We start from the raw sequence: 24,091 nt of genomic DNA, 5'->3' as shown, positions 1-24,091 counted from the left end.
AAACCCAGACCCTTCTTGTGGATAATCGTTTCTTCTGAACAGTCACCATTTATTCTCCTATCAGGAAAATGTAGGTTTGGGTTTTTTGTGTTGTTTTTTGGTTTTGTTTTTTAATAAATTTATGTATTTATTTGTTTATTGACTGTGTTGGGTCTTTGTTGCTGCACACAGCCTTTCTCTAGTTGTGGTGAGTGGGGGCTACTCTTCTGGGTGCGCAGGCTCCTCATTGCCATGGCTTCTCTTGTGGAGCATGGGCTCTAGGTGCATGGGCTTCAGTAGTTGCAGCACATGGGCTCAATAGTTGTGGCTCACGGGCTCTAGAGCGTGGGCTCAATTAGTTGCTCTGTGGCATGTGGAATCTTCCTGGAGCAGAGATCAAACCCATGTCCCCCTGCATTGGCAGGCAGATTCTTAACCACTGCACCACCTAGGAAGTACTTTTTGTCTTTTTTTTTTTACTTTTAAATTTATTAGACAAAATGATTAATAAGATTGAAACTGTAGGTATAAATGCAACTTTTAGGATTTTCTCTGGGTTAATTGTACCTTTAATAATTATTGGTTGATTTTATCTGTAGTAGTTAATATCTGTTTTTCTGTCTTCACCTTGGTTAAATAAGATGAATTTTTTTGTGATGTGTGCAGTAAAATGATGTCATATCCTGTCTTACACCTGCTTAAATTATATACTTTTAATAAATTAGCAAACTGGAAAAGTCTTAGTTTAAAGATATATTCAGTGTGTTTCTGTTCACATTTATTTTAGATAATGTGCAAAATGGCTCCCATGGTTGGGAAGGACATCACAGAGCGTCTTATCCTTCCTAGGTTTTGTGAGATGTGCTGTGATTGCAGAATGTTTCATGTTCGAAAGGTACTTTTGTTGTTGTTATTTAAGAATACACGGTTCTAGTGGCTACTAGATGTGTGAAATTTAAAAGATAACTTTTAAAGAACGCTGTAATATTTTGAGGTGTTGATGACGCTTTTCTTGTCAGGTGTGTGCTGCCAATTTTGGAGATATTTGCAGTGTAGTTGGACAGCAAGCTACTGAGGAGATGCTGGTGAGTATTACAGAAATTACCAAGGGGAAAGCAGCACGTTACAAAGTAGCACGTCAAGTTTGAAATACATACAGTTACCCCCAATTGGTATTAATACAATTCCGTGGATGTAAACCAGAAAAACAATACGACTTTAAGAGTTTAAATTTCTGTAATCTGGGCACTTGAATTGTGTTTTGTTGAGGACAGTTTGTTAAAAATGCAGATGTGTTAAGAACCATTATCCCTTTTTAACTTCAACTTCTATAAAATCAATTCTTACTTATTCAAATGAATCTTTAATTTTATTGCAACCCTCAAGTATTTTAGTGACAAATTAAATGTACAGCAGGTGATTTTTAAATAGTTAGTTCATGGGAGATAACTGCTTAATGTACAAGTTAATGTACTTGAAGAGTTTCTGAAATCATATGTTATGCAGAATAATTAAGTACGAGCTCTTGGACATGAATGGACCTAGAGACTGTCATACAGAGTGAAATGAAGTCAGAGAAAAACAAATATCATATGTTAACACATATATGCGGAATATAGAAAAATGGTACAAATCAACCAGTTTGCAAGGCAGAAATAGAGACACAGATGTAGAGAACAAACATATGGATACTAAGTGGGGAAAGTGGGGGTGGGGGGGGGAATAAATTGGTAGATTAAGATTGCCATATATACATTACTAATAAGAAAAAAGTATCACATTGTACACTTTAAATATATGCAGTTTATTGTATGTCAGTTGTATCCCAATAAAAGTTCTTAAAACAAAACAAAACAACAAAAAAAAGTTTAAGTACAAGCTTTTGGGTAACATTTGAACTGTACTTGTTGGTAGTGTTTTTGTGTTTCCATACTCAGTAGCGGAATGAATTGGGTGTGACTTATTTAAAACTACTAAGTATTAACATTAAGCGAGTCTTCTAAATTTTGTTAAGAAGATCTAATGTTGTAAATGCTGTGAAAGCGGAAAATGAAATAAAAGTAACCACTGAAACCTACTGTTTATCTGCCTGATGAAACACCATCCTTCTCACACAGCTGCCTAGATTTTTCCAGCTTTGTTCTGATAACGTGTGGGGAGTCCGCAAGGCCTGTGCTGAATGCTTCATGGCGGTTTCATGTGCAACATGTCAAGAAATTCGACGGACTAAATTATCAGCACTATTTATTAATTTGATCAGTGATCCTTCACGTTGGGTAGGGTTTTGTTTAATTACCATTTTTGTAAAGTAATGCATTTTACGGAAGACATAATTTTCATTTCATAATTTAAGAAATAATTTATCATTTATGGTATGTTATTGCTAATACTTTTAAGAGAAGACAGTGGACTACTACTATATTAACTTTTTTTAACTGGACAAAATTTCTGTTCCATGCAGATGTTTTATAGGGTCTCATATTCACATTCTCATGGTTTAAATATTCAAGCCAAGATAAAAAATTTAAAAAGGAGAAAATAATTTGTGGGGAATTGTAAATCCTAGCTGAAGAAGGATTTTTGTTTTATTCCTGTTGTTTTTTTCTTCTTAGGTTCGGCAAGCAGCTTTTCAGTCTCTGGGACCTTTCATATCTACTTTTGCTAATCCATCTAGCTCAGGCCAGTATTTTAAAGAAGAAAACAAAAGTTCAGACGATACATCAGTAGAAGACAAAAATAGGTATAATTTTCTAAAACTTTGCTTTCCAGTGTCACTGCTTGTGAGCATTTTTTTTTCATTTTCACTAGTTTTATGATGTTCTTTTTGGAGAGTTTACTTTTTCTCTTGATTATAAAAATTGGTAAATATTTTTGTAGAGTTTTATTTTAAATGCATTCGTTAAACATCTCTGGTTAATTACATATCTAAATGAGAAGACGAAGAGACAATTAGCTTGGTGCTGGGCACATAGAAAGCTGTAGTGATGGCTTCTATAATAATTTTGAATAAATTATTTAATAAATATTTTACCTAGTAAACCATATGTTAGCATTTAGAATATACAAAGTAATGGTTATACAATTTAAACCGTTTGGTTTTTTTAAGGAGTAAAATCTACTTTAGGAATATGTGTTACTATATAGGCAATTTCTTTCTATTTTTTTTCTTTTTAGTCAATTATTATTATTGTGGGTCTTGGATTCTCTGTCTACAGAATAATGATTGTAATCTCTCAGTTGAGGGGGAAAGTATTTTAATGATTAGCACCAAGTTAGTGTACTTACTAACTAGAATATCAACTTTTAAGGGCATTTAATAAGGCAGCCAAATTTTAAAATAAAGCTTAAAGAGGACACCTCTGATTTTTAATTTTTTTTGCATTAAAATTTTTTCATTGTTTTAGTTTCTAAAATTTATTTTAGTGTATTCTTAGGGGAAAAATGGTTCAGACCTAACTTAGTGCATGGGAAGTACACACAGACTTTGACAGGTGTGCACTTGAGCTGAGTTGGTGCCTGTTTCTGAAACAGCCCCGCCTGTAATGCCTGAGTCACCAGAGTGCCTTGCTCTCCCTTGTCATGATGCTAATGGACATTTTCTTCTGTAGGTCTTGATACTGTGATATTTGCTTTCTTGGTGTTTTGATTTGGCAGTTCTTCCTTTCTTCTCTGCTGCCTTGTTTTACCTTTTTGCCTGTTCTCCTACTGTCCTGCTGAGTAGCCAAACAAACCTGAGGTACTGTTTTTTGTAAAGGAAGAAAAATCACTCTAAACCTGTCTTCATAGTGAGGAAAGTCTGTCAGTTCTTTTGAAAACAGCTGCTGCAGGGAGTGTGACAGTGGTGATGGGGGTGGGGGATGTTACCTGCTCTTTATTTTTAAAGTCAGTGACCTTTTCACTAATGGTACTAATTGTACAAAGACTGTTGCATAGCTTTTATTTATTTTTGTATCTGGAGAGAGTCTAGTAAGTGAAAATATAAATTTACAGACTTGTATAGGAAGGGGTCAGCAAACTTCCTATAAAAGACCACTCAGTAAATATACTTGGTCTCCGTCAGAACTCTTCAACCCTGCCTTTTCAGTGTGGAGACAGCTGTAGACAGTCCATGATGCGTGGACTCAGCTGTGTTCCAATAAAACTTTATTCACAAAAACAATTGGTGTGGCTACCATGGCTGGTAGTTTTGCTGACTGCCAGTACAGAACACTGTTGGAAGAGCTATTTAAAGGCAGTTAGTTATCTTTTAGCTACAAACCTTAACTCCTCTTCCATTGTAATGAGGTCTGTCTTAGTGTCCAGTCAGTATTATTTGTAGCATTGGGTTTTCACTATGTTATTAGACTTTATTGAGTTCTGTTAATGATGTAGGAGAGGGAGGAGACAGTTCCTCGCTGAGGAGGGAGTTCTGTTAAATATTGTAAAAGCTGTTGTGTAGTCCTATGTATTATTAATTTCAGAGCCATTTGCTGGTTTGCCCTCTGTTAAATACCACACTGGCCTTTGTTTTGAGCTGTCTTAAATCTAATTTTGTTATTTAAGGTTGATTGATTGGTTGATTATGCAAAAATTAATTGAGCACCTACTATGAACCAGCGATTGTAGACAGATGTAACAGGACTTGGTTCCTGTTCTCAAGGTCCTCTCAGTTTCCTAGAATTCCGATTTCTCAAATATCTCACAAAGTAAGCAAGTTTTTGGCTACTGTTTATTTCTTTTGTAGTGTTTCATCTGATCCTGGAAACATTTAATATCACTTAATACTCTTTGAAGCATTTATTGATTATGAACCTCTGACTTTATAAAATACCAGGTTTATCTCTCACTCACCCTGGATGAGGCCGTTCACGCTTCTTGGAAGGTGTTAATAAAAGCTGTGCTACCAGAATCAGAGTTAAACATTTGGATTTGCACTTTTAATTTATGTGAAATAGCATCCACTTTTCTGTTGAGTTAAACCAGCTGTTGCATCGCTCTCTGAATACACTGCCTTCTTTTGCTTCTCCCTCTCTATCTGGGATGCCATCCTCTTCCATTCACACCTCATTTAACAGAGAGAATGTCTAGACAAACTACCTCCAAGAGTCTTGGAGGAAATTCAGAGCTTTTGCATCCTGGCTGTTCGTAGCGCTGGAGCACGAGCGCTAATCTTAGCTGTGTCTTCTGGTCATGTACTTGCACGTATCCATCCAGTGGACGGCAGGTCCCCCGGGAAGCAACCTGGGTTTTATCTTTGTGTGTTCTGAGACCTTCACCAGGTCTGGCACGTGCTCGGCACATAGTAAGTCTTGAGTGAGTTATTGTAAGGAAATAATGGGTTTTATCTCAAAAGCCTTAAGTAACTGAACCGTTTTTGCTAGTTTTTGTCAGTTTAGCTTAAAACTAACTACGTGTAAGTAAAATTGTTATTGGTACAAATCTGGAAGTATTTCACTAATGTTGAGACTCCATTAAGTTGCAGCGCATGGAGGCTGTATATGCGCTCATCTCAGGACTCAGTGCTTCTGGGACCAGATGTTCCGCAGGTTACTTTTCTAGGCCACAGCCTCGAGTCACCAGGTCTCTGAGGATCTTCTCAGACTGTGTAGCCCAACCTATGTCTCTTAAAGACATGTTTCTGCCTGACCCTGTGGTGCACTTGTTCCCTGCACCTCTGAGGAGCTGGGCTGTTCCACTTGTTATTCAAACCCCAAGTCTCCTCAGTTCTCCTCAAAACAGTGTTTGCTTGTATGATGGCGTTTGCAAGACTGACCATTAGGAATGTCAGAATTCTGGCATTTAGCAGCTTAATCATGCACTGGCTGTTACCCATCTCCAGGAAAAAATGGATTTAGAGAGCTTATATTTTTGACAGTTTGAAGCAACTGTTATTCCTATAGAATTTAATACTTGGCAGGATTTCTTATGAGGGAAAATGTTTTTGTGTCTTTAAAACCGTACCAGGATTTTGAAGTTGGGACAAACTAGTGATTTTTCGTAAGGCAGATAGAGTGACTTGGCCAGTGATTCTTTGTTTTCCTGCTGAGAATGTTAAAATTTTAATGCTAAGATGAGATAGTGATCAAGGAACTTAAGGCCCTTGGAATAGTTTTCCATACTAAATGGCCTTTTAATTGGGTTCTTTTTGTGAATTTTAAGTGGAAGTTTCTTAAATTCATCAGATAATAGGTGAAGTCTTAAGTTTCAGCCATTTGCTCCTCACCGCCACCAGTGTCCTGTTACTATAATTTTTAAATTTTAGTTTGCATGATATCAGAAAAACTGAAAAAATAGTACAAAGAATCCCATAAACCCTTCTTCCAGATTCTCCACATGTTAACATGTTACCTACCACACTTGCTTGATTCTTTTTTTTTTTTTTTTTGGAATTCTTTTGAGATAAGTTTTAGACGTGATATTCTTTTTACCTTTCTTAAATATTTCACCGTGTATTTCCTCAAAACACAGACACCAATACATAACTACAGTCTAATTACCAAAATTAAGAAATTAACATAGATACAATACTGTCATCTGGAGATTTTATTCAAATTTTACCAATTATCCCACTCGTTTTTCAAAACAAAACCCATATCTTTAATAAAGACATAATTGGAAAATATCATCTAATTCATACACATATAGAAGGCATTCAGTTTTGCACGAGAGCACCAGCTTTGGGACTGTTTTGGAGCGAAGGATGCTGCAGGCATCAAGGAATGAGCATGGAATCTGCAGCGCCAGTGCTGAGTGAGACTCGAGTTCTCACACAGTATATATGTGTCCTACGTATTTTATGTTTATAAGAAAGGAGGAGGACTTCCTAGGTGGCGCAGTGGTAAAGAATCCACCTGCCAATGCAGGGGACACGGGTTCGAGCCCTGCCCTGGGAAGATTCCACATGCCACGGAGCAGCTAAGCCCGTGCGCCACAACTATTGAGCCTGTGCTCTAGAGCCCATGAGCCACAACTACTGAGCCCATGTGCCGCAACTATTGAAGCTCATGCACCTAGGGCCCACGCTCCACAACAAGAGAAGCCACTACAATGAGAAGCCCACGCACCACAATGAAGAGTAGCCCCCACTCGCAGCAACTAGAGAAAGCCCGTGTGCAGCAACGAAGACCCAATGCAGCCAATAAATAAATTAAATAAATAAATAAATTTTAAAAAAAAGAAAAAAGAAAGGAGGAGAAACACCAGAATTTTAAATGCTATCAGTGTGTGATGTGTTTTCAGATGACTTATTAAATATTTCTAACTGTATCTAAAAAAATTTTTTTTTAAATAATCATGTGTTTTTTAAAAACATATGTTTCTGCAAACAGTGTAAGCATCCCGGTGAGCTGAAGCACAGTCAGGTCAGTCGGCGGGCTCCTTGCAGGCACCTGTGGTGGCTCTGTAACTGGAGCATCACGTCGTCGGTAACGTCACCTCCAGGGCACAGGCCTAGAGAGCCTCCTGTTTAATGTCTTTCATTGTGTACATTTAAGGGCACGCGTTTCAAGGGAGCCTCTTTAATTTTTTCCCCACACTCACCTGACACATTTACCTACATTTTCATCCTCACTTCCCTCTCATGTTTCTTACAAAGAGGTTTCTCTTCACCTGTTTAATCTTTAGCAGCGATTCCATCAGTCTTGCTGTGTCTCCAATTCTTCATCTCTTCTGACCTTTTTCTCTGAGCCTAAAGAATGCTCATTTGAAGCATCCTTTTGTATAAGAGGAATGCCATACTCTTTGTTACTCTGCACCCACGCAGGCCCCACCCACACACGCCCTTCTGAGTTGCCCTCCAGCTTCCAGTCTGTCTCGGGGCCTGACCAGTATCCCAGGACGGTACCACCTGGAATTACATGCAGGTCCCGACTTAGCCCATCCAGATCGAAACTTCCTCCTCAGACTGCTGTTGTGTTTTTCACTTGTAGTTGGTGCTTCCTGTTCAGTTGCTCTTCCAGAAATCTGGAAATCCTCGCAGGTTCCTCCCTTTGCTTTTCATCCCCAGTGAGCAGGAAGTGAGCTTCGTGTTGGCTTTGTTTTCATTTGAATGTGTTTCCATCTTCTGTAGCCCCAACCCGCCATCTTCCTTCAGAAAGTCATCACTGCCTCTCACTTGGTCTGCTGTACTCCCTGCCCCTGGGCACACCGCCAGCCCACTTTCTGACCTGCTTCTGGATAGAGCACATCTCAAAATGTAACTCTCTTCATTCCTACCTGGTTTCCTATGCCCTCAGGGTATGTTCCTGAGAGGGTACGGTGGTTCCTGCTGAGTTTTCCCTCTCTGAGCGGTAGTAAACTTGTCATTTTCCGAAGGTGTGACACCTCTTCTGCTGCTCCTGCCTTTGCATCTGCTGTCCCAGTGCATTTTTCCCCTTAGCCTCGTAAACGTGTATTGGTTCTTCCCCACGTGACTCCCATCATTCCCTCTAAAGCCTTTCCGTTCCAGCTCCTGTCTCTGCCTCCCGTGTTCACTGTGCTCCTCTGCTTACCACTCTGCGTGCAGTTCATGCTTATGTGCTGTTTCTCCTGTTTGCCTCTAATTACAATCTCAGGAGCAGGATCTTCATCTTCCACACGTGAACCCTCAGTACCAGTGTCACTTTCTGGCTCTTAGTAGGTGCTCAGTACATGTTTGTTAATTTTAATTGAGTCAGATAAACTCTGGCGGATAAACTTTAAAATTTACCGTAGCAACTTAGTGTAGATGATGGGCTGTGAAATAGGAGCTTGTACCGTGTCTCTGTCAATTAAGGCATGACTCCATTTGGAGGAGCTTTTAGGAGTAGATCTGAAAGTGTGGAAGAAATAAAAATAACCTTTTATTTACACTTACGTGGACTTTGATATATTTTATGAGATAGTAAATAAGGGTCTTTTCTAAGGATATGTAGAGGGTTTTTTTCTTTTCTGTGTGAGCAAGGAGGTTTGAATTCTTAGCTTTTTGATGTCCTTATTAGCACAGTGGCAGTACCATAATCCTAAAAATCAGATAAGTTTTCAAATGTATTTAGCTTAAAATGCATTGTAGAAATTTATCTTCCTACTATTTCTTTTTGGTTTTTGTATTATTGAAATTAGCATGATATTGTAGAATCCCAGGGTTCTTAAATATTATCTCCTCCAACTAATACGTAGTACTTTAATATCTAGACTTAACAGATGTTAACATCTCTGAACACAGAACAAGTGATGGAGAAGGAAGCGTTATCAGTATTATACATAAACTACTGAATTTGTATGGATGATTTCTAATTTTTAATATTTAATTTGTCTGAATGCTTTATGTAGTATCTTTTATTCATTTTTTTCAGTTATTAATTTTATGCTTTCACTTTCTTTTTTCCCCAATAAAACAATAAAAGGACCAGAGATGAAGAAGTCCCAGAGGATGTACAGATCAGGCCAGAGGATGTTCCTACAGACCCCACTGTTAGTAATTCCAGTGTCAGACTGGAAGACGCGCAGGAGGACTGTGCTGAAAGCCCTAGGAAGCCTCCAGGGGAACTGAGTGCTCCAGGGGACAGTGCACTGCCTTGTCCTTTGTCCTCAGAACCTCATCAGGAGGCAGCTAGTAACGAGGATGATAAAAAGGCTGGCACCTGCAGGTCTGCATCTCGGTCGCAGGTGGGCGCCAGTGAGCAGGACTCAGCTCCCCTAGATCAGGAGTTGTACAACTCCTTCCACTTCTGGAGGACTCCTCTTCCTGAAATAGATCTAGATGTGGAGCTGGAGCAGGGCTCTGGGAACAAACTCAGCCCCGAGGGGCTGGAACAAACGCCGGAAGCCACCACCCCCAGCTCTGCAAGCATCACCATGGCCACCAGAAAGGAGCTGGAGGAGATGATAGAAAACCTGGAGCCGCACATTGACGACCCTGACGTGAAAGGTATGGGAGTCGGTCAGTCCTTTATTCTGGTAAAAGTTATTTTCTTGACGTTTTTCCCCCAGAAAAATTGCCGTTTAAAGTCTCTTTTGACCATTGTTGTCATGCATTCTTATCTTGATAAATGTGATTAGTCTGAGTTTTTGGAAATAAATTTTAGATAAGCTCGTCGCTGTGCTCCTAGGTATAGCATGTACAGATGAGTTGGTGCACAAATCACTCTGACTTGTTCACACTTACTCACTGTTTTACAGTTTTAAACCTTGAGCCCTGCCTTTAACTCTTCTGCTCTGGGTCTCACTCGCCTTTTATAAACAGCAGATGCAGTGTTGTGTTTTACAGGAAGACTGTAGTCTGTTAGCAGTGGACAAAGATATGTATCTTCCCATGGAACGTGCTGTTTGAAAAGCTGTGGGCATTTGCGAGGGTCCTGCTGGTGTCTTTGGTTCTCAGTTTGGACCTTGTTCCATTGGGTTACACGTGTGTCACCTAGATCCTGCTATCATGAACGGCAGCCTTGAAGGTTGTTGTGTGCAAAAAGAACAAGCTGCTCTCAGTCAGTGGAATGTGAATGTGGGAACGCGGTCCTGGGCCACCCTGCTCTGTGTGCTGGGGCCAGGGGGTTGTTTAGGGTCTGGTGGCAGGAACCTGATGCTGGCGACATCAGAGCTCCTCCTGATGACACTAACCATTGAGTGAAATGTGAAATGTTACCGTAAAACAAAAAGCAATTCTGAAAAATCCCCAAACTGCAAGTCTTCAGACCCTTTATCACTTTGTGGACTTTTTTCTCCTTGTTCCTTCCAGAAGCTAAAATTTCTAAACTGTCAATTTGCTCAGTGTTAGCAAAGTACATATTTTTAAAGCAGACAAAGCAAAACTTTGAGTGTCCTTCTAAAACACACAAAACCTTGTTATGTTTAAACCTGGAAAAATTCATCAGTGAAGGTGAAGTTGGCAGTTATCTTTATTTGGCTTTAATGTATCATGATTTTTAAAGATTTCCTATGGTAATTTTATACTTGGGAAAAAACTAAGTGATTTGTTTGATTAAAGGCAAATTCATATCCTTGACTGTTAAATTTAACTGGCAGACGGTCACCTTTTCCAGAATGCCGTGAGTAGCATCGGGCGCTGTGAGCCTCTTTGAGTCTTTGTCTGTGGTTTATCCTCCTTGTTCATGGACCAGTGGTTTGTTCCTCCTCCTCATGAGTGTTTTTTGTAGAATATCCTATTTTCCATCCTTCTTGTGGTGGGTTATTTTTCCTGAAAACCTCCAGCTTTACTGTTCTCGCATGTTCCTCAGTTGTGGCTCCTGCCCTTGATTTTAACCCGCTCAAACCCAGAATTCTGCATTCAAAAAGAAATATTTATTTATTTGGTTGCGCTGAGTCTTAGTTGTGGCATGCGAACTCTTAGTTGTGGTATGTGGGATCTACTTCCCTGACCAGGAATCGAACCCAGGCCCCCTGCACTAGAAGTACGGAGTCTTATCCACTGTGCCACCAGGAAAGTCCCCCAGAATTCTGCATTTTGTGACAACTTGTTGATGTAGCAAATACTGAGGTTTGGTTTTATTTGACAAATTAGACTCTTCATCAGAATATTGCCTTTGTCCCCTCCCTGCCACCCCAGACAAGGAGGGTGAGACGGAATCACATCTCAGATGTGCATGTCTGGGGGTGGTCAGCTCTTGGTAAATGTCTTTACCGCTTTCTGCTTCTTGTTGAAATAAATTTTATTATCATTTATCAACTTAAGTTTTATTCAGTTGATCAAACTTCAGTAATTTTCATGTTTTGTTTTTTGTACATTCCTTATCTTTATGGAAAAAAGATTCCTAGCTGGCCTTCAGCCTATTCTGGGAGCTCTCCTTGTACACACGCCTGCTAGTCAGTTCTCTGACATGTAATAAATATTAATGGAAATATTGAATAAGCTACTTTAAATTCTTTTTTTAACAAATAAGCTAAAAGTAATATGCATAGTTTGCTTTTTAAAAAGACCTACATGGATATATGAGTTTCAGGATATGAGTTTGTCTTTCAGAAGGTGGCTAATACTGTTTCACTTCACATTTACAGGCTGCAATTGAGAGATTTTAGTAGTAATAGTGTATAATGATGTAATCAATTCCCTTTCTCATTCAGCTCTTAAACCTGCTAGGATTTAAATTTGTCATGTTCTTTCTGTCCATAATGTTGATACTTTCATTACCTAATCACTGGTGGACTGATTCATCCAGCATGACTTATCAAGCGCCTATTATGTGCAGATACTTAAACCAGCAGCAGACGAGACAAACATCCCAGCCTCAGAGAGCACGGAGGGTGAGACACTTAGCATGTAAACTGCCAGTGTCAGGCGTTTTGAAGCAAAACATCGGTGGGCTGCAGAATTCCTGAGCATCTGAGGGCATATTTAACCTGTGTTAATTGTAGTAACTATGCCTGACTTTTCATACTATTAGAAGGTGTCTTGAGTTTTCAAAGGGTATATACCTTAACTGTGCGTGCTTTTTCTTTTCTGATCAGCCATTGTGGGCAGTCTGTCAGAGAATGTCTACCTTTTTGAAAGGCAGAACTTGAACCCCAAATTGTAAACTAAGTTCTGACCAGGGACTCAGCTAGTTATGCTGTGCGTATGTGTTCTTGATGGGGAGTGGCGGGGGTGGGTAAGGGGGGGAGTGCACGTCAGGGTGAAATGGACCCTCAGAGTTGCGTTTCCACTTTCACGAGCCGCAGGGTCCTCCCTTGTGGTTTTCCATGCTGTTTGGTGGGAAATGTCGTGGGAAACAAGAGCAAGACTTGGGATGTTTTCTTTTTCTTTGTTTCACAGTTTTACCAATTTAACTCTTACCTTCCTTGAAGCATTGATTACTTTTTTTTTCTTTGTGGCTTTCTTTTTTTTTTAATTAATTAATTAATTTGGCTGTGCCGGGTCTTAGTTGCGGCACGTGGGAATCTTCATTATGGCGTGCAGGATCTAGTTCCCTGACCAGGGATTGAACTGGGCCGCCTGCACTGGGAGCGCAGTCTTAACCGCTGGATCACCAGGGAGGTCCCTCTTTGTAGATTTCTGATGAAAAAACTTCTGTTTCCAGGAACTAGAATGAGATGTTCCTGTCAGAAAAGGAAAGCCCTTTCTCAGCTGTGGAACAGAAGTAGATCCTACGAGGACAGAAAGGAAAGTGGTAAAATGGAAAGAAGGTGTATAAGAGATCCTCTTTTCTAAAATCCGTACCCAGGGAATATGAGGATTTTCTGTCTTTGTCCAGGACAGTTCCAGTATCCCTGGCGTGAGTGATGCCAGGTTGACTCAGGATTGAGCCTGAGCCATGGCTGAATAGAGTGACCAGGGCCGGCTCGATTGGCTGCGGCCAGGTCACAGGCTGCATAGGGGAAGCTGGGCAGGTTCAGCAAGTGCAGAGTTCTCTCTGGTTTCATTAGGCCCAACGGAAGAACTGGGTCCATTGGGCAGCTGTGATCTGAAAAAGCATATTGTTCATTGGTTGCAAGCAAGAAATTGTTAGGAATGTGTGACTAACCTCCAGGATGGTGTGTGGAGGGGTCAGAGGGGTGAAGGGTTAGCTCAGCTGGACCAGCTCTTCAGGGAAGGAGGAAGTTCAGGGTTCCAGGCTGTCCCCATTTCTGAGCGCAAGTCACCGGGGATTGTGTGCGCTCTGATCCCAGGATTTCTGTCTGCTTCGTAAGGAAAACGCAGACGTGGTGAAGGCCTGCGCTTCCGTTTCCTTCGGCAGGTCATGGTGGGACACGCACTGAGTCTCGGCCAAGCCTGGGTTCTCCCGAGCACTGGGCTCCCCAGGACGCAGCATGAGCTCGTCCTTGTGGTCTTTTGAAGGAGGTAACTCCACCGCGTAACTCATTTAAACTTTTGTGAACATATAAACCTAAAGATAAAGAGTGACGTAGACAAGGAGGAGGCTTTCGTCTACTTGGGTTAGTGACCTCATGAGGTGAGTTCTGTGAAAAAAAAAGCTTCCCAGGAACGGATGGAGAAGCATCAGGGACCCCGTGCACACCCCTGCCTGTGCCTACCGGGGACAGAACCCTTGCACCTGCATGTACTGCGCAGTCGGCCTCCTTTAGTTCTATTTTGATTTCATCGTGGAAACTTGGAGGATTCTAGAAGGGGAGCTGAAGTGACTAAGAGATTAGTACAAGTTGCGGCTGAAATTCCCAAGAGAATGAGGATGCTTCCCATGGGGACTTTTCATGATTACACCCCTCGCTTTACTCTCTTCAGTGCGGTCATCACCCTGTAGGTTTCTCGTGTCTCTCTTTCCAGGGGCCTCATGTACTTAACTAGAATTTTATAAATGCCGTAGCATAGTAATAGGTTATCTTCATAAAATACTCTGATTTTTAATAATCTTTCAGTAGCGTGGGAACACACGTTATAATCTTTTTACTAAGTAAATTTGAAGTTAAACTTTATAAAGTCCTATATTTTGAGCATTCAGGTGGATTGTTACGTGAAAGAAGGCTAAACAATTTTTTTTTTTTTTTTGCTAAATTCATTTATTTGGCAGGGAAGAAAGAATGCTTTATCTTTGCTTTGAAAGATTTTTATAACGAAGATGTAACTCAAAACATAGACAATGCCATTTGCCAGACTTCAGGACTGCTGCTTGGTAATCTGTCATTTTGGTTTCCTGCGAGCAAGACAGTGCTTGTTTGGGATCCCTGTGTTTGGGACAAGTCACTAATTTCACTTTCAAAAAGAATTAGAAAAATAAAAATAAACCAGAATAAGATATGAGATGTTTAAATGTAACTGCCACAGAAATCTTTGTAATTCCCATTGTTTTATGTTGGCAGGGTCTGTGTGACTGCTCTCCTGCTAAAATAGCTTAGTAAGTAAGCCTGCCAGTCCTGCTCATGCGTTCCTGAAACCTAGTTCACTGACCCTGAAATTGACTAGATAGCATCTCTTTTCATACTAACGCAGAATAATGTACAGTAGCGGGTAAACATTTTTAATCTCATGGAAGCATATTAGTTTTCTACTTTTTCCCTTGGAGAACTAATGATTGACCACAGTAGAGGTTTCTTCCAGCTTTTCGATCGCAGTGTCCCAAAAGCACTGCCTCTCATTGATCCCATAACACTGCCCAGGGAGAGCTCTGGCGCCCGCGGCCCCGCGCTCACAGGCCTGTCGTTCCGCCCACAGCGCAGGTGGACGTGCTGGCTGCCGCCCTGCGCGCCTCCAGCCTGGACGCCCGTGATGAGGCAGGTGAGGCCTCCCGGAGGGCTCCACAGGACGAGCTACCCAGCCGCAGACTTGACCACGACGCTACCGGGCCTTTGATCAGCGAGGCCGTCGAGGTGAGGACTCCGTAGAGCAGGCACAATGAGCCGGGTGGATCCGAAGCCATTCTCAGGGCCTCCGTGGTGCTCGTAGCGGCCCGGTTAACACGTTCTGTCTGTTGCCGGTTTTCTCCACTTCCCCTTCTGCATGAAATCGTTACCATGTCCTGTCCCTGTGACGTGAGAGTCATGTCCGGAGCTTGGAATTAATAGTGGGTCCTGGGCCTGTGTACATGACCGCTCCGCAGCTCAGTGTGGGTGTGGCTCACTGCAGGGAAGTAGTCCTACTGGAAACAAAACCCTTTACCAAGAGTAAACTCTTCCCTTTTCTTTTTGGAGAAATGCTTTGTTTCTGATGGGACCATTTCACGGCAGCGGGCAGCACAGTGTTGTGAGCGGAAGATCAGGACTTGAGGCCGAGTTGTGGGATTATCTGGAACCTGGCGTGTGTGGGTGGCTACTGTGACAGCCCGCCTGCCTGTGTCCTGCACTGTCCTTCCTGACCCCCCACCAAGCCAGCACCATGTGGTGGCAGCAGTTCTCTTCCCTTGTGTGTGTCCGTGGGAGAAGGAACACATGCTGGTGGCCAGAGTCAGGTGGTCGCAGGTCAGAGCGGCCTGGATGCTGAACTCAGGGAGGGGTCCTCATGCGCACGGGGGCCTGGGGGTCCCGGGGCGTTCCTGGCTTGTTCTCTTTTAGATGGCATCTGGTGTAGTTAGAAATCTTGTGTGAAACCAGGGCTTCAGAATGAAACCCTGACCACTTAGCATCACTGGAGATGTGACTACTTGATCTGAGTTTTAGTAGGTCTTCTGTTCTCATTTGGGGGTTTTGGCGGGGCGGGGGGGGTGGGGCGCTGTTTAAAAAAGTATATTTGTGAAATTAGAAATAGCCAGGAATAGAAATAGCAGAAGAAAAACTGTGTATGACATAGCAAATATAACAGTTGCCTGAAGCACTCTGAAAATACTGTTTTATTCATAGCTAATTTTAAATATTTGGGCCTTTTCAAAATTACTTCTAAATTTACCTTTTTATTACATTTGTTCTGGAATTTATTTTCATATATTTAGCAACCTATTCTGCAAGTTTGATTTAAGGCGGGGGAATTCTTATGAGGTCTTAGGTCTGTTTATAAATGTTTAAAAGCGTGAAGAATTTGTATGTATTCTTATCTTTTGACGGCCTTGAAAGGTGAGAAACTTAGTAAGACAGTTTAAGTGTAGGGAACTCACGGACAGGGTGGTTGTTTAAGTGACTGTTTTTTTTTCCCGGCAGAATGTGGACTCAGCGCTTGGCTACATTCACAATGACTCAGACTCAGGCACCAGCGGTGGCTTCAGCCCGGACGAGGAGAGGAGAGCGAAAGTGCAGGTAAGTGACCCAGACGCTTTCCTCTGTACGGTGTTGTTAGCTCCACTTCTAAAGCCGTTTTTCACCAAGTTTGGCCCTTCTGGTAATGAATGTTTTGAAAATGAGGGCTAATATATCATCTTTTTGGTAAGAAAATTTAAGCGGTAGAGTGAAATACAAGCAGAAATCTTCCCCTTCTCACTCCCGTGACCCCTTCCCCTCTGGGGTGACGGCGACCACGGGTCCTTCTCTGTGTCCTCAAGCTCAGGTGCACCTTTGTCTTTCAAAGACAAACCGAGTCAGGCCGTCACGCCTGGGTCTTCACCCCCAAGTTGCCAAGGATTGTGAGGTAGAGCTCAATTTCAGAGAGGAGAACGTGGGAAAACAGCCCCGAGCCACTGTTAAGTGCCGTGGACTGGCAGGCCTTTACATGTGGGACCATTGGAGTGGAGTGGTGCCTTTCTGTTTTCTTTCCTTTTTTAAAAAATCGTGTCTTGGAGCCCTTTGCACAGGAGCACAGACCCTCCCCACCCCCACCCCTCCAGCACAGCACCCACACCACTTGCCCTGTGTGAGCAGGGCTGTGACAGACACCCAGGTGCAGGCGTGCTGTGATACCACAGGTAGAGCCACGTTCATCATGCTCGTGCCCGGGCTTTGCTCTTGGGAGTGTGCATTATTCTAAGTTGATTGCCTAGATCAGAGGGGGAGAGTCCTTTATTTCTGTTCGTTCTATTTATTAAAAATGGAGTGGGTATTCATAGTGTTTGAAAACATGCTTTTTCAAGCCAGTACATACAGATTGTCTCATTCCTATAATGAATTTCCATTTTAATTTATTTTTTTTAAATAGTACATTTACAGAGTTGCAGAATTCACCTTCCTTCTCAGCTTTTCTCCTCTGGCACCCACTTTGCTTTTCACCCAAGGCAGCCAGTTTTACCTTTATTTTGTAGCTCCTTCCAAAGCTGTGTTACACATACATGAGCAAGGTTGTATATATGTTCCTCTTGTCCTCACATTTAGAAAAGTGGTTAGAGGTATGTACACTTCAAGTTTCTATAGATAATTGCTAAATTTCCATCTAAAGGCAGCTGTTGTTTTAAGATCCTTGTTGGTGACAGTGCAGAAGAGGGCCCGCTTCACCTGATTCACTAGATTAACCTCCTCCACTGGGTTAACCTCCTCCACTAGGTTACCCCAGACTCTGTAATCTCTGCCAACACGGAAAGGTGCTGATCTTATTTTTAAATTTAGTAAGCAGCTCTCATCGTCCTCTAAGCTGTTTTCCATTTTAAGATCTTGTCTGTTGTTTTTCTCCTGAAGCTGCTTTTATTCATTTGTATGTGTATTTCCCTTAGCTTGTTTTCTTACCACTTTTCAGTTTTTGGAAACCTGAAACTTGGAGATTGGTTTTTCGCTGCTCTATGAGATGCTGTGTTAAATCCAGATATTTAAAAATCAGTGTGCCTAACTGACAGAGTCTACACCTCTCTCTCGGTTAGGACGTCGTGCCCCAGGCCCTGCTGGATCAGTATCTGTCCATGACCGACCCCTCCCGGGCGCAGACCGTGGACACGGAGATCGCCAAGCACTGTGCCTACAGCCTGCCAGGCGTCGCGCTGACACTGGGGCGGCAGAACTGGCACTGCCTGCGTGAGACCTACGAGACGCTGGCCTCTGACATGCAGGTGTGGGGACTCTGTCCACATTCTCACATGTGCAGAGGACCTAGGAGGTGACACCAGAGGGCTCTCCCCATCACCTGCCCCTGCCGCGAACAGCCTGCTGTCTTTTTTTGTCCGAAATGCTAGAATTAGCCTCCCGTTTGACCTTCCAAGGTTCCTAACTCACCAAGGTGCCGTTGTCTAAAGTTTACATGCAGATTCATTACTGAGAACATAGGGCCTTGTTTTCCCCCGGAAACAGTGTTATAAGTGCTTTGTCCATGATCACTTCCAGCCTTAGCAGAACTGCAGTTGTGTGAGTGCTGCTGAGGTCTGGGCCCTGCAGGCGGGCTGGGAGGTGGGCAGCAGCGCAGCATGGGTGGGAGGAGGTTGGCGCGTGCGTGGGTGCCTGTGTGCGCGCATGTGCCCGCTGCCGCCACCCCTTTGAGAAACAAGAAATGGGAGACGCTGACCCTCGGTCGTTTGTGGCTCTTTGTGGCTCTTTTCCTAGGCTTCGCTGACTTCACTCTCTGCCTTTGGGTCTGGTTTCCATACACCCAAGTCCCTTTTCCTTCAGCAACTTTCATCTCTCACTTGTTATAAGGCACCTACTGAGACTAACTTATACTGAGCTGTGACTCGGCAGCCGGAGTCACCAGTCCCCGTGGGAACATATGGTCTCTCAGCCCTCGGGTGTGGGACTAGGCGTGGGACACATCGCCCTCGGTATGAGCGGTTCTCTGCCTTTATTCCATGGACTCTTGGGGATGGCTCTGGATGGGCAAGGCTTACCCAGATGTCCTGTCCTCTTCCATTTGTTACACTGAATGTGGTACAGCGTTTTATCTTAAGGGCAGCTTCTTGCATTTGGGGGCAGGGATAAAACCCTTTGTTCTAAACAGCTTCTCAGCAGGTAAAATTTTAAGCTAAATAAAGTTTTTTAAATTAAGGCCACAATGAAGGAAAAGATGTTTTTGACGTAAAATTTCCTGTAAGTGGAATGCATTCCTGTTCGGGTGTTCTTTTCCAGAGCTGCCTGTAAGAGATTTTTCCAGCCTTGTGTTTCTTTAATTACCAAGTCCTTACAAACAACTTTTGTGGTGGTTTTTGATCCAGAGTCGACTCTGCAGAGTGGAGAGGGCCCCAGGGCAGGGAGGGGCACACAGCCAGCGTTCGCTCCATGTGGGATGCTGGTATCAGGCACCCAGTGCTCTGAGAGCTGCACAGGCTTCACCACCGTGATCTTCAAGCATTTTTTTCCTTCCTAAGTGAAAGGGGGGTAATATATACTCTGCAGGGATTTTACATTTTTCTTCCAGTTTTTGACTAGAAAGTAGGCATTTAAAACTTGGTATCTGTTGTTACTATTGTATTCTGATTTAACTTGAGATTAATGACATTCAGGTATAAATTAGCCTTAATGTATTGTGCAGAAGTTAAAGTACAAAGACTTTGTGTTCAGCTCACTAATGCAATTATCTTTTTTTCTGCAGTGGAAAGTTCGAAGAACGTTAGCCTTCTCCATCCACGAGCTTGCCGTCATCCTCGGAGACCAGCTGACGGCTGCAGATCTGGTCCCCATTTTTAATGGGTTTTTAAAAGACCTCGATGAAGTCAGGATAGGTGTCCTTAAACACTTGCATGATTTTCTGAAGGTAATTTTTAAGTTCTTTTGCATAAAAACACACTGAAATTCTGTAGGGTTAAAATTTTGATGTCACGCTGCCATCAGGATAGGTTTCTGTATATTCTGTGTAACCAGTACAGCCATGAGTTTGGTAAGATGTGGTTGAAAAATAAATAGGCCCATTCTGATCAGTTTTGCTAATGTCACTTTAGTGTCTAATTTTAAAATAACGCTGAATTTCATTTTTAAGTGGGTGAACTAAATACATGCAGGAAATCCCATGGACGTTTAGCCTTCTGTGGTAGGCGAGGATTCTGAGAGGTTGCTTTGGTCCTCACTGCTCTGATGTGAACCTCTGGTCTCTGACAGGAGCAGCACTGAGTTTACAAATTGTTTAATCCTGGAGAACTATTGTAGTCATGAAGTTTGAGGTGCAGAAGTATAGTAACTGGAATTTCTCTAATTGTCCCAATAATGTCCCCTCGACTCAGAATCCAGGGAGGAATTGCACATAGAATTTAAATATCACGTCTCTTTAATCCTTGTAAATCTAGGACAGTTTTCCTGACTTTTCACCTTTAACATCATGGGCCTTTTTGAAGGGGCCAAGCCAGTGGTTTTGCGGGAACACCCCTCAACTTGAAATCGCCTGAGCACTATCACACAGTTAGATTCCGGTTAAACAGGTGTTGTTTGTAGGGGCACTGTCTCTCTACATAGGTCCCTGGGTGCTTTTCTGAATGGGTCATGTCAGGGCTAACACGATGTTGGCTCTTGGGTCCCTTGGTCGTGGATCAGCTCGCTTCTCCATCAAGGTTAGTGACCCCTTGGCGGGCGGTGCTTTCAAAATCTGAACAGCTCTTCCTGAGTCCTTCACCCAGTGCTTTTGTATTTGTGCATCTCTACCTGGTTCTTGCCTGAGTCACCTATTACTGTGTGAGTTGTAAATTACTCATTTTCTCTTCTTGTAATTCCTTCTATATTTATTAGTATCTCCTGTAAACATAACCTTTCCCTTCTTTTCCTCCACCTTTTTAGAAGTATCAGTGTGGACTCTAGAATTATTTTTTTATTCTGTGTAATGTAATCCATTTCTGTTGTTTGTTTTGAGCATCAAATCTGGTAAATAAGAGTCCTGTGTCCTTTCAATCTGTCCCTCATTTCCAGGCCCACCTTCTTCTTTCGCTCCAGCCAGGAGGAGTTAGGATCTCCTCGAGGAGCCCTTGTCTCTCCTAGTGAAGAGTGGGATGTAGAAGCCAAGATCCAGGCACTAGATGTGCCCATTGCTGCCGGACATTGTTTCTTTAAGGATTTTTCAGGGGACAGGAGCTAGGAGTGGTTTTTTTGGTTTGGGGGCTTTAAAAAATTATTTAGTTCACATTGCATCTTTACTTCCAGTCCAACACCATTTCCTCTCCTTTCTTCACATTTTTTTTTTCCTTTTCTCTTGTGGTAAAAACTCTGTTTTTAGCAACATTAAGTTATTTAGTGATTTGCTCAGTTCTACAGCAAACATGAAATAGCTTTAGGATTACTCCAGTAATAACCCCAACATCAAATCAACCGAGTAACGGTCAAGACCTTCAGCACTTTCTGTCGTTAGAACATATTCCGTGAAGATACACGGTCAGAATACTGAGTTTAAACTTAGAGTTTTCCTGTGTGACTCATCTGTTTGATGTACAGTTAAATTTATTTGCTTCTGTTTATATCAGCTTTTAGGGTTTTCCCCCTTGTTGACTATAAGCTTGTTATTAAATATTTAGAGAAGAGTTATTGGGACAAATTTATTTTTTCACTCAAATATTTATTGCGCACCTACTGTGTGCTACCCCCTGGGCTCACACATATGAGTAGGAGCACAGTCCCTGTCCGCAGAGGGTCTGTGACCACAAGGGTGTCACAGGAGTGCCCCCGAGAAGCTTCGCCCGGGGACAAGGGGCAGTGGAGGGCAGTGCGGGCCACTCACCGGCTCAGGAAGCAGGTATTTCAAAAGAGGAGAATGACTCTTGAAGGTAAATGGGATCATCAGGGGAAATGGACTTAATACCAATATTTAAAACAATTAAATATACCCACTACATTCAGAAGAACTAAACTAACAACATGACTTGTAGGCATTTTTGAGCAGTCTGATAAAGGAAATAATGAGTATTTTTATTTTGTTTCTTCAGCTTCTTCATATTGACAAAAGAAGAGAATATCTCTATCAACTTCAGGAGTTTTTGGTGACAGACAATAGTAGAAATTGGCGCTTTCGAGCTGAACTGGCTGAGTACGTTCTCACACTTGGTCACACTGTGTTGTGGGGGGGGGGGGCGGGGCTTCACCTTTACCATCCCTGGATGTCTTCATCACTTCATGGAGCTCCGAGTTTCTGCCTGGTGTCCTGTTCCGATAACACTACCTGTGACGCAAGTCTTGCTGGCAGTGAATTTTGTCAGCTGTTTTCCTTTTTTTTGTTTTTTTAAGACTGTGTCACCTTCATTTTTTTTAAATTGTGGTAAAATACACAAAACCACTTTTACTGCTGGTGCAGTGTCCCCACCACCTAGCTGAGAACAGTTCGTCCTCCTGGACGGACCTCCACACCTGCAGCCATCAGCTTGCTGTCTCCGTGCACTGCTTTCCTGAGCGTTTGTTGCAGGTGGACGCATGATTAGTGTTTAGCACCTTTTCATGTGCTGTCAGCCATTTGTATGTATTCTCTGGAGAAATGTCTATTTAAGTCCATTGCCTGTTTTGTAATTGGGCTGTTTGTCTTAAATCGGGTTGTTGAATTATAAGAGTTCTTTGTTAAAGATTCTGGATTCCAGACCTCACCTGCATTTTCAAAAGATATCTTTGCTGGTGTGAAATTTGGGGCTGAGTGTTTCTTTCAGTATGGGATGGGATCACTGCACTGAGTTCTGTGTTGCTACTGCCTCTGCAGCCAGTGTGGACGACTGAGCCCGTCTGGGCAGCAGGTGCTGGGTCAGGTGGTGGTGTCACCGTGTTACCTCCTGTGCCATCTGCACTTCGCCTCCTCCAGCCATGGGCTGCTGTTGCCTTTGACTGACAGTGGGAGCCGGGGCTGGGAGCCTCCTCTTCCCACGCCCCCGTGCCCTCCACCCTCCATCCTCCCAGCCCTGGGCTGCAGTTCACGTGGTGGAGCCCGCCAGGTGCGGGGCAAGGGGATGCCCTCTGCCCCCTTGGTTCGTCCTCCACTTTGGGGAGCCTGTGTGCTGGGCCCCCCCAGCGGTCTCAAGTCTCTGCCCTGGACCCGTGCTCAGCCCGGGCAGTGCTTCCCGCCCCTCTCCAGCAGGGCTAGACTCGTGCTTGGCTCAGGAAGCTCTGCAGCCCGGCGCCTGGGATGGTCTTTCCTGTCCCTTGACCCCAGCTGCAGCTGGCCTTGCCCGGGCAGGGGGCAGACAGGCTTTGCTGCCCCTCTGCCGGCAGCACGAGGCTTCTGCTCCTTGAGAGCAAGGCCCCCCCCCCGTGCGCCTGGGGCCGGGAGGGGGTCTGTGGGGTGCCTCTCTGGGGGTCTGTGTGCCCTTGGATGCGGCGGCTCACCACAGCGTCGTCTGGCTGCTCACCTGCCGCGACTGCGCACAGAACCCGCTGCAGACGCAGAAACCGCAGGTGGGAGTCTCATCGTGTCCACGCTCCTCCTTGGAGAGCGTCCCTGTGTCCTCCACTCAGGCCGCGGGGGATGCCCTGGTCCCTGGAGGCGCAGGAGGGGCCTCCCCACGTCCCTTCAGTACCGGACCCTCCCTGAGAAGCTGCCCGGATCCTGACGGGTACACAGCAGGCTCCCTAAAGATGCTGGCCCCTTCTCACTCGACGACTGCTGTGTGGGTGGGAGTTTCCCAGCAGGTCCTCAGCAGTCCCTTTAGGAACATGTGCTGTTTCCCCATTGAGCCAACTAGGATGTGCTTTGCTCCGTGTCGTCCCATGGACACAGTTCCACGGCGTTTGTGTCCTGACCACGTGTGTTTAGATGCGGCTCCAGACACACAGGCCAGTCTCTGGTATCTGCGTGGGTTCATCTCACAGACACGACCCAACGACGTATGCTTCAGACGAGTAACCTATTTTCATTTGCTATGTTTATTGTTGAATTGTAATTGTGTTTTTATGTTTGTAATTCACTCTGTAGACAGCTGATCTTGCTTCTAGAATTGTACAGCCCCAGAGACGTCTATGACTATTTACGCCCCATTGCCCTGAATCTGTGTGCAGATAAAGTTTCTTCTGTTCGTTGGATTTCCTACAAGTTGGTACGTGTTCACGT

General features: G+C 43.4%; 1 protein-coding gene across 7 annotated transcripts in view; it reads left to right on the top strand.

Annotated features, from left to right (window-relative positions):
• PPP4R1 (protein phosphatase 4 regulatory subunit 1) overlaps positions 1-24,091 on the top strand; it is a 50,705-nt gene that overhangs the window by 23,856 nt on the left and 2,758 nt on the right. For all 7 annotated transcript variants that reach the window (XM_057698915.1, XM_057698913.1, XM_057698919.1 and 4 more), the window contains 11 exons: positions 767-874; positions 999-1,064; positions 2,097-2,255; positions 2,592-2,719; positions 9,321-9,844; positions 15,035-15,189; positions 16,450-16,545; positions 18,030-18,215; positions 19,685-19,846; positions 21,993-22,093; positions 23,957-24,077. In XM_057698915.1, the coding sequence (XP_057554898.1) occupies positions 767-874; positions 999-1,064; positions 2,097-2,255; positions 2,592-2,719; positions 9,321-9,844; positions 15,035-15,189; positions 16,450-16,545; positions 18,030-18,215; positions 19,685-19,846; positions 21,993-22,093; positions 23,957-24,077 (1,806 nt within the window). The remainder of the gene's footprint in view (positions 1-766; positions 875-998; positions 1,065-2,096; positions 2,256-2,591; positions 2,720-9,320; positions 9,845-15,034; positions 15,190-16,449; positions 16,546-18,029; positions 18,216-19,684; positions 19,847-21,992; positions 22,094-23,956; positions 24,078-24,091) is intronic.

This window comes from Hippopotamus amphibius, chromosome 11 (assembly GCF_030028045.1).
Source record: "Hippopotamus amphibius kiboko isolate mHipAmp2 chromosome 11, mHipAmp2.hap2, whole genome shotgun sequence".
Taxonomy (NCBI): domain Eukaryota; kingdom Metazoa; phylum Chordata; class Mammalia; order Artiodactyla; family Hippopotamidae; genus Hippopotamus; species Hippopotamus amphibius.
Note: the sequence above shows the minus strand (reverse complement) of the source record. Positions and strands in the feature narration are given on the sequence as shown.